The sequence below is a fragment of the Oryctolagus cuniculus genome, chromosome 8 (assembly GCF_964237555.1).
Source record: "Oryctolagus cuniculus chromosome 8, mOryCun1.1, whole genome shotgun sequence".
NCBI classification, from domain to species: domain Eukaryota; kingdom Metazoa; phylum Chordata; class Mammalia; order Lagomorpha; family Leporidae; genus Oryctolagus; species Oryctolagus cuniculus.
The window spans coordinates 142,707,805-142,717,851 of record NC_091439.1 but is presented as its reverse complement, the minus strand read 5'-3'; the positions used below and the strand labels follow the sequence as shown (position 1 = coordinate 142,717,851).

General features: G+C 39.7%; 1 protein-coding gene across 1 annotated transcript; it reads right to left on the bottom strand.

Annotated features, from left to right (window-relative positions):
- Positions 1 to 2,930: 2,930 nt before the first annotated feature.
- Positions 2,931 to 9,690, bottom strand: LOC138843432 (zinc finger protein 665-like). The gene is made up of 3 exons (XM_070047289.1): positions 9,287 to 9,690; positions 8,950 to 9,042; positions 2,931 to 5,082 (listed from the first exon to the last, which is right to left on the bottom strand). Exons 1-3 carry the CDS (start codon positions 9,408 to 9,410, stop codon positions 3,041 to 3,043), a joined length of 2,259 nt encoding a protein of 752 aa, XP_069903390.1. The 5' UTR covers positions 9,411 to 9,690; the 3' UTR covers positions 2,931 to 3,040.
- Between the last annotated feature and the right edge of the window lie 357 nt (positions 9,691 to 10,047).

Genomic DNA, 10,047 nt, shown 5'->3' with positions numbered 1-10,047 from the left:
GAAAATTCTCTGCTTCTGCTCTTTCTGTGTAACTCTGACTTTCAAATAAATAAATCTTTTTTAAAAAATGCTACATTTATGCTCCTGCTTCTCTATTGCAATGGGTACCACATGGATAGACTTCATTCCATGTTCTTGTCTCAAGGCAATTAGGAATAGAATGAAAAAGCATAGAGAAGTGGCATCATGAATGAAAAAGGCATTATGCACTCAGTAATACAGGAAAATTCAGATGAGTGTGGCAACTTATAGGGTTTGAGGTTGTCCCTTTAAAGATTGAGGGTAATGTGTGTGGCAACATCTACTTGCATATTCAAATAGACCTTGGGTAGTGGAATCTAATCCAGATGTGCACACAGATAAGTTGAAATTTCTCGTGGGTATATAGGTCAACACACACTCATTACCTTGTGTTGCACACAGCACTTATTACCCAGAGCCAGGGTACACTATTATGGCTGGAACGTGTGTCACTTGATATGCCTATGGTCACATCACTGGTTTGCACTACAATAATGTGGGGAAAGAATCCTGGGTGGCCAAAAAAGCAGCTATGAAACAAATAACTTTGTAATTGATGAAGATGGTATTCCAAGTAACCGTTGAAATAACTGTTACTCAACTTTTAAATATTTATTAACAAAATTTACACAAGAGAGCACAGTTCAGTTCGTATACTTGATCCCACTCACAATAATGAGAAACCAAAAGTTCAGGTTGTATCAGAGAAAAATTTCTGAAGAACGGTTAACCACTCTCTGTCTTAATTCATCATGAAAACTGCCCAATACTCACTAAGGTGTGATTCCACCAAAGAATTCTTCCAGACAAATTATATTTCAGGGAATTCTCTCTGTAATCTTGCTGTGTTCTGTGGAAGTTTGCCTAATAATAAAGGTATTTCCCATTACAATACAGTCATAGGATTTTTTCTTTCTGTGAGTTGTCAGGTAACCATTGAGAGGTGACATATGGTACATGACTTTTCTATGCATGTATGTTTTCTCATTTTGGAGTCTCTTCATGTGAATTGATTAATGGCAGAAAATTTTTTTCACATTCATTAAATTGACATTTTACTATATGAATTCTCTTGTGTTAGTTGATGTTTAATTTCTTGTTTTTTTTTTTTTTTTTTTTAAGATTTTTATTTATTTGACAGGTAGAGTTGCAGACAGTGAGAGAGACAGAGTTAAAGGTCTTCCTTCTGTTGGTCCACTCCTCAAATGGCCACAATGGCCAGAGCTGCACTGATCTGAAGCCAGGAGCCAGGTGCTTCTTCCTGGTCTTCCACGTGGGTGCAGAGGCCCAAGCACTTGGGCTGTCTTCTACTGCTTTCCCAGGCCACAGTAGAGAGCTGGATTGAAGAGGGGCAGCTGGGACTAGAACTGGCACCCATATGGGATGCCAGCATAGCAGGTGGAGGGTTAACCTATTGCTCTACGGTGCCGGCCTGATGTTTAATTTCTGGCTATGGTTTTTTGAGGTCTATTGCACTTGAAGGATATCACCTTTTTTGAGTTGCATATTTATGCAAGCCAGAATTCTATGAAAATATGCTTCCACATTCATTACACTCCTAAGAAACCCCTTGTGTGAATTTTCTGATGTATAATGCCATTTCTGACAAATGGCTTTTTATCACACTAATAATATTTCTGAACTTCTTTTTTTTTTTTTTAACAATTTACTTTATTTATTTGAAAGACAGAGTTAGAGACAGAGAAGCAGAAAGAGGTCTTCCATTCACTAGTTCACTCCGCAAGTGGATGTAATGGCTGGAGCTGCAGGGATCCAAAGCCAGGAGTCAGGAGCTGCTTCTGGGTCTCCCATGTGGGTGCAAGGCCATCTTCTACTGCTTTCCCAGGCCATAGCAGAGAGCTGGATCAGAAGAGGAGCAACTGGGACTAGAACCAGTGCCCACATGGTATGCCGGCATTTCAGGCCAGGGCTTTAACCTACTGTGCCACAGCGCTGGTCCCAACCTTTCTTCCTTATGGGAGTGCCTATTGTATGGGATGTAATTTCCAGCAAAAGGCTCCGTCACATGGTTATGTTGATTTTGGAAAAAGTCCTTCACATTCATTATATTCTTAAGTTCTCTCCCTTCTTTGATCTACATGTTATGAGGTATTCCTTCTGACAAAAGGCTTTCCCACATTTATTACAAGATTTACACCATGTAATAAATTCTCTGATGTTATATTGTGTGATTTTGGCAGAGTTTTCCAACATTCATTCCATTCATAAGGTTTCTCTCCCATGTGAATTCTAATGTTTTATGAGGTGTTACTTATGGATAAAGGCTTTTCCATATGCATTATATCCAAAGTGTTTTCCCCCATATGAATTAGATGATGTGCAATGAAGGCTGAATTATGGGAAAAAGCTTTCCAAGTCATTATGTCCAAAAGGTTTCTCTTCAGGTGCATTTTCTGATGCATTCTAAGATGTGACTTATTGCCAAGGGCTTTTCTACAGTCATTGCATTCATAAAGTTTCTCCCCAGTGTGAATTCTCTGGTGTGACATGAACTATGATTTATAACATATGATTTATTAAGGCTTTTCCACACTTACTAGATTCACAAGGTTTCTGCCCTGTGTGAATTGTTTTGATATGAGTATAACTTATAGAAAAAGGCTTTTCTGCAGTCATTACATTTATAAGGTTATTTCCCTGTGTGAATCCTCTGATGCATTTGGAGTTGGAACTTAAGATTTTCCACAGTGATTACACTCATGAAGTTTCAATACTGTGTGCATTCTCTGGTGCATTATGAGGTTTAACTTTTGTCCAAAGGCTTTTCCAGTCATTACATTCATAAGGTATCTGCCCTGTGTGAATTCTCTGATGCATGATGAAGGTCGAATTATGGCTAAATGCTTTCCACAGTTATTACAATCATGAGTTTTCTACCCTGTGTGAATTCTCTGCTGTGATATGAGGTCTGTATTTGTCCAAAGGCTTTTCCACAGTCATTACATTTATGAGGTTTCTCCCCTGTGTGAATTCTCTGGTGTATGATGAAGTGTGACTTTCATCCAAAGGTTTTTCCACAGTCATTACATTCATGATGTTTCTCCCCTGTGTGAATTTGCTGGTGTATGATGAGGTGTGACTTTTGAGTAAAGGCTTTTCCACAGTCATTACATTTATGAGGTTTCTCCCCTGTGTGAATTCGCTGGTGTATGATGAGGCTTGACTTTTGTCCAAAGGCTTTTCCACAGTCATTACATTTATGAGGTTTCTCCCCTGTGTGAATTCGCTGGTGTCTGATTAGGTTTGACTTTTGTCCAAAGGCTTTTCCACAGTCATTACATTTATGAGGTTTTTCCCCTGTGTGAATTCGCTGGTGTATGATGAGGCTTGACTTTTGTCCAAAGGCTTTTCCACAGTCATTACATTTATGAGGTTTCTCCCCTGTGTGAATTCGCTGGTGTATGATGAGGTCTGACTTTCGTCCAAAGGCTTTTCCACAGTCATTGCATTTATGAGGTTCCTCCCCTGTGTGAATTCGCTGATGGTTTATGAGGAATGACTTTTGAGTAAAGGCTTTTCCGCAGTCATTACATTTATGAGGTTTCTCCCCTGTGTGAATTCGCTGGTGTCTGATTAGGCTTGACTTTTGTCCAAAGGCTTTTCCACAGTCATTACATTTATGAGGTTTCTCCCCTGTGTGAATTCGCTGATGTAAGAGGAGGTTTGACTTTTGTGTAAAGGCTTTTCCGCAGTCATTACATTTATGAGGTTTCTCCCCTGTGTGAATTTGCTGGTGTATGATGAGGTGTGACTTTTGTCCAAAGGCTTTTCCACAGTCATTACATTTATGAGGTTTCTCTCCAGTGTGAATTTCCTGATGTTTCCTGAGGTTTGACTTTTTTCCAAAGGCTTTTCCACAGTCATCACATTTATGAGGTTTCTCCCCTGTGTGAATTCGCTGGTGTATGATGAGTTCTGACTTTTGTCCAAAGGCTTTTCCACAGTCATTCCATTTATGAGGTTTTTCCCCTGTGTGAATTCTCTGGTGTACGATGAGGTGTGACTTTTGTCTGAAGGCTTTTCCACAGTCATTACATTTATGAGGTTTTTCCCCTGTGTGAACTCTCTGGTGTACGATGAGGTGTGACTTTTGTCCAAAGGCTTTTCCACAGTCATTGCATTTATGAGGTATCTCCCCTGTGTGAATTCTCTGGTGTATGGTGAGGTGTGACTTCCACAGAAGGCTTTTTCCACATTGAAGGCATTTATGATGTTTCTCTCCGGTGTGAATTTGCTGATGGTTTATGAGGTATGACTTTTGTGTAAAGGCTTTTCCACAGTCACTACATTCATGAGGTTTCTCCCCTGTGTGAATTTTGTGTTGTTTCCTGAGGACTGACTTTTGTCCAAAGGCTTTTCCACAGTCACTACATTCAGAAGGTGAATTAAAACTGAGTGATTTCCCACAAGGTTTACACGTGTAAAGTTTTTCCCTTGTATTTAGTCTCTGATTTATTGCAAGATGTGACTGGTGAATGACAGGCTCAACATACATAATGTACTTATAAAATTTCTTTCTTGTGTGAGTTTGTTGATGCATATTGAGGCTAGAATTGTCATGGATAGCTTTTTCTATTTGCGTTGCTTTTCCAAAAGTGACAGTTGATTTATTACAGTTTTCTGCCATATGAACCCTCTCAGATTTACAGAACATCTTTCTTGTGAAGACTGTTGCTTGTCCAGTGGGTCCAAATGGCTGCTTCATGATGTGAATCTTGTCATGCTGACTAAGAGGCTCACAGAACTGGAGAGATTTTCCAGGTATCTTAGTGTTATCAAATTTCTCTCCAGCCTGTAGTTGATCAGGCCCACTGGGGGGAAACACAGTGTGACATTTATTGCATTCCTCAGGCTTCAGTCCTGAATAGATTCCCTTTTTAATAATCAGTGTTGGAACATGGATTGAATTTAAACTAAGTGTTTTTCTTAATTCTATTCTCTTGAGAGCTGATGTCTTGTTATTTTTCATAAAATCCTGATTCAGATTTTTGTCCTGACTTTGCTGGTTGATCCTAATCAGGTCATCCCTTTTCATGACCACTGAAATGAGAAAAAGCAATCATGTCACTGAATCACATGTAACTGTTTCTCCTGGCATACTCATGTAAAGGGAATGAAGTTACTTGTTATACAAGTGGCATAAGATTTTCACAAAATCAGTATGAGGTACTTATTTGTGACCATTATATGGTTTTTCTCCTTAATAGATTAATATACCATGAGGTTTCCCAATGTTCAAACATGATCCTTTTTACTATGGGAAATTGTCAAGGATGGTAGAATGACATTTGTGCTATGATGTGTGGGATGCCTGCATCTCAAAACAGTGTCAGTTTGAGCCCTGGCTACTCTGCTTTCAGTACAGCTCTCTGCCTATGTAAACTGGAAGGAACCAAATAATGGTTCATGTGCCTGGGAACCTGTGAGAAACCAGGGAAGACTAGAGGGATTCTAGAGTTTTGGCTTCAGACTAGTTAGACTTAAGTGTTGCAGGCATCTGGGAAGTGAGCTAATAGAGGACTTCTTTCTCTCTCTCTCTTCTCTCACTATCACTCTGCCTTTCACAAAGATGAAGTAACTATAAAATATTTTAAAGAATGGACAAATATTTAATAAAATTATTCACCCACTACCTAGCAACCATTTTTTTCCCTGTGCTTTTTCTCCAGTTTATTTTTATAAAAATTGTATGCTTTTTGCTTCTCTGATATCTCAACCATAAACATGAAAAAGTTTCACTGATCATTTACTTGCAGGTGGAGAAGAGTGAAATGTGCCTGTACTTTAAGCAGGACAACATTTAAAGAGTATGATTTGAATCTCTGAGTGTCTCATGCTCAGTCTTCCTAGGTAAACATCATTTGTGGGATTTTTCAAGTGAAAAACTATTTTGTCTCTACTCTATGACAGCTTCCCCAAATTCCTAAGGACACCCAGCACCTTCAGCTTCTCAGAAGTACAACAGGAACAGAAAATTCCCAATATACCACTTTAGTTAAACACTCCCAATCAGTTTGAAGAATTTGTTTCTGCAAACCGGGATGTGCTCATCTTCTTTGAGAAGTGTTTTCTAACTCATTCTGAAATCATCAGTGCTGGTTACCTCCTCTAAATTCTTTCTAGAAGCATTCCTGTGTGATAATTTGCATTTCTGGAGGCTTTTGATCAGTTTCCTCCTATTTTCACTGAAAGCTTCATTTCCTATGCTTTTCTTATCTTTTTGTTTGCTTATTTCTCAATGATACTGAAAAATAAGAGAGAAATCATACTTCAAACTCCACCCTTCAAGAAATCTGAGCCACTCAACATAACCCCACGAGGCTACTTGACCTTGGGTCTCAAAATCTCATTACTTTCTTGGTGAGTCTAGGATCACTTATTTTCATGTTTTTTTTTTTTTTTAACTTTTATTAAATGAATATAAATTTCCAAAGTACGACTCATTGGTTACAATGGCTTCCCCCCCATACCGTCCCTCCCACCCACAACTCTCCCCTTTCCCACTCCCTCTCCCCTTCCATTCACATCAAGATTCATTTTTGATTATCTTAATATACAGAAGATCAGCTTAGTATACATTAAGTAAGGATTTCAACAGTTTGCTCCCACACAGAAACATAAAGTGAAAAATAATAGATGATTTTTTTAAATGATGATGAAATCAGATTAGACCTATTGTCATGTTTAATCCCAGTGAGAGTCAAGTTGGGAATTGATAATTTCTTTTTCTTTTTTTTTTTTTTTTTTTTTACAGAGGATCAGTTTAGTATGCATTAAGTAAAGATTTCAACAGTTTGCACCCCCATAGAAACACAAAGTGAAATATATTGTTTGAGTACTCGTTTTCATGTTTTATAAGTTTATGCTTAGTTTATGATTTTTTTTTTCAAAGATTTACTTTATTTATTTGAAAGCTAGAATTATAGAGAGAGAGATAGAGAGAAGTCTTCCATCTGCTGGTTCACTCCCCATATGGGCACAACAACCAATGCTGGGCCAAAATGAAGTTAGGAGCCAGGAGTGTCTTTCTTGTCTCCCACATGGGTACAGGGGGCCAAAGACTTGGGCCAACCTCTGTTCTTTTCTCAGGTGCATTAGCAGAGAGCTGGGTTAGAAGAGGACTAGCTGGGACTGGAACTGGCACCCATATGCAATGCTAGTGTTGCAGGCTGGAGCTTTAACCCACTGCACCACAGTGTCATTCCTAGCTTCATAATTTCTGATGTCACAGCACAGAGGCTTACTCATGACCATCTTTTATTTTAAAAGATTTATTTATTTGAAAGTCAGAGTTACACAGAGAGAGGACAGGCAAAGAGAGAGTAAGGTCTTGATCCAATGGTTCACTCCCCAATTGGCCACAACGGCCAGAACTATGCTGATCTGAAGCCAGGAGCCAGGAGCTGCTTCTGGGTCTCCCTTGGGTGCAGGGGTCCAAGGACTTCTACTGCTTTCCCAGGCCATAGCCAAGAGCTAGATCGAAAGTGGATCAACTGGGTCCTGAACTGGTGCCCATATGGGATGCTGGTGCTTCAGGCTAGGGTGTTAATTCACTGCGCCACAGCACCAGCCACATGACCATCTTTTAGCATTTACTTATTTACTTACTTGAGAGTCAGAGAGACAGAATGAGAGATAAAGACAGACTGAAAAAGAGGTTTGCCAACTGTAGGCTCACTCCTCAAATGTTTCCAACAGACTATAATTTTCTTATTTGTTTGAGAGGCACAGAGGAAAAAAAAGAAAGAGACTAAGAAAGAGAGAGTTCACATTTATTGATTCAGTCCTGAGCAAGTTCGATGCCTGGGCAAAATCATGACTAGGAATTCAATCTGAGCAATGAGTTAGAAATAAGTTTCTGGGGGCTGGCATTGTGGCATAGCAGGTAAAGCCACCACCTGCAGTGCCAACATCACTTATGGGCACCAGTTTAAGTCCTAGCTGCTCCACTTCTGATCCAGCACTATGTTATGGCCTGGGAAAGCAGTAGAAGATGGCCCAAGTCCTTGGACCCCTGTACCCATATGGGAGACCTGGAAGAAGCTCCTGGCTCCTAGCTTCAGATCAGTACAGCTCCAGCCATGACAGGCAGTTGGGAAGTGAATCAGTGGATGGAAGACCTCTCTCTCTGTGCCTTTCCTTCTTCTCTCTCTCTCTCTGACTTTCAAATAAATAAATAAATCTTTAAAAAAAAAAACAGAAACAGGCTGGTGTGGCAGCTCAATAGGCTAATCCTCTGCCTACAGCACTGGCACACCAGGTTCTAGTCCCGGTCGGGGTGCGGATTTTGTCCCGGTCACCCCTCTTCCAAGCCAGCTCTCTGCTGTGGCCCAGGAGTGCAGTGGAGGCTGGTCCAGATCCTTAGGCTCTGAACCTGCATGGGAGACCAGGAGAAGCACCTGGCTCCTGGCTTTGGATCAGCACAGTGTGCAAGCCACAGCACACTGGCCATGGTGGCCATTGGAGGGTGAACCAATGGCAAAAGGAAGACCTTTCTCTCTCTCTCTCACTGTCCACTCTGCTTGTCAAAAAAAAAAATAGAAAAATTAATCTTAAAAAAAATAAGTTTCTCTATGTTGCCTAAATAACAAGCACTGAAGGAACTAATAAGTGCATGAAGGAAAAGGTATGAACGTGTAGAGAAGGACAAGTTAGAATTGGGGGAATGTATCAAACCTAGATAAAAGCCTTAGTAACATCAGAAAATGACTGGATTTTTTTTTTAATCAAATAACATCTTCACTAAGAACAAAAGTTAGAAAGATACTGGTATCTCTAAATACCTGTGCCTGATGCACAAAACCAGCTGTCAACAGGAGTAAGGCTTGAGAAAAATTCATGGAAAGAACACCAGTCAACATCTGCACACTCTGCCTTGGCCTCCCTGTCTGTTATGTGCAGACTGACCTGAAAGGCTCTGATTCAAGAATTCGTCCACCATCCACGGCACTTCTCCTCGCTCCAACTTGAAGATCAAGTCAGGTTTGGTAATGCAGTGCCCTATTAATGGAAACAAAGTAAGACTTTGTGAAATCGCTATCTTGGGTTATTTAAAGGACTACAGCTTGGTTCAGGAGCTATGCAACAAATGTTCCAATTTGAATCTTTTGTTAGATGGTAGATATTCAGATTATTCATGGACTCACATTCTAATCCTGCCCAATATTAAACATTATAAAGTGTTCCCTTATTTGTCAAATAGCAAGAAAATGTTATCACTGGGCGTGTGATGGGTGTCACTCACCCAAGGAGAACAGGTTGCTGTAGGTCTCCAGCATCACATCTCTGTACAGGATTTTCTGAGCATTGTTCATTTTCTGCCATTCCTCCCACGTAAAGTACACAGCCAGGTCTTCAAATGCTGTCATCACCTATAATAATACACTTCCAGTCAACATGTTAACTCTGTCACAAAATAAACACTGACAGTTGTGTATGGATATGAAGGAAAAAAGGAAGGATATGGTTTCACATCAGACTTGTTGAGTGTTTAGAAAGCCACACAGAGCATTCAACAGAGTCAAACCCATGATCTACAGGCTGTGAGAAATGCCCAAGCTGGAGGGAAACAGGTATGGTTATCTAGGAAGTGAATTAATGTGTCAAAGCTCTCTCTCTCTCTCAGTCCATCAAGTTTTTCTCTATCAAGCTAATAAATATTTTTAAGTAAGAGAGAAAATACAGGTAAGACAAAGAATACAAATTAGCTTTTGCCCTGATCTATGATTATTCTACTGATAAACAATTGAAATAACATTATACCTAATTAAAGTGAAAGCAATGGAAATACTTGCCCAAAACATTCAAATGATAAACATTTGAAATAACATTATACATAATTAAAGTGAAAGCAATGGAATTATTTGCCCAAAAAGAGAACCTGGGAATGTCTGCAGTACAATCTGCATTTGTGACTCACTGAGAAAAGAGATTTGTTTCAGAACCTGCAATAGTCACCAGAATTGTGATCCAGCAGGCTAAGCCTCCACCATCAATGCTGGCATC

What these genes read in the sequence shown, in the direction of transcription:
- LOC138843432 (XM_070047289.1), bottom strand. Translation starts at nt 9,410, where the DNA reads ATGACAGCATTTGAAGACCTGGCTGTGTACTTTACGTGGGAGGAATGG. An exon ending in CAGCAACCTGTTCTCCTTGG is followed by an intron (nt 9,043 to 9,286) that starts GTGAGTGACACC and finishes TTCCATTAATAG; the next exon opens with GGCACTGCATTACCAAACCT. An exon ending in CTTGAATCAGAGCCTTTCAG is followed by an intron (nt 5,083 to 8,949) that starts GTCAGTCTGCAC and finishes TTCTCATTTCAG; the next exon opens with TGGTCATGAAAAGGGATGAC.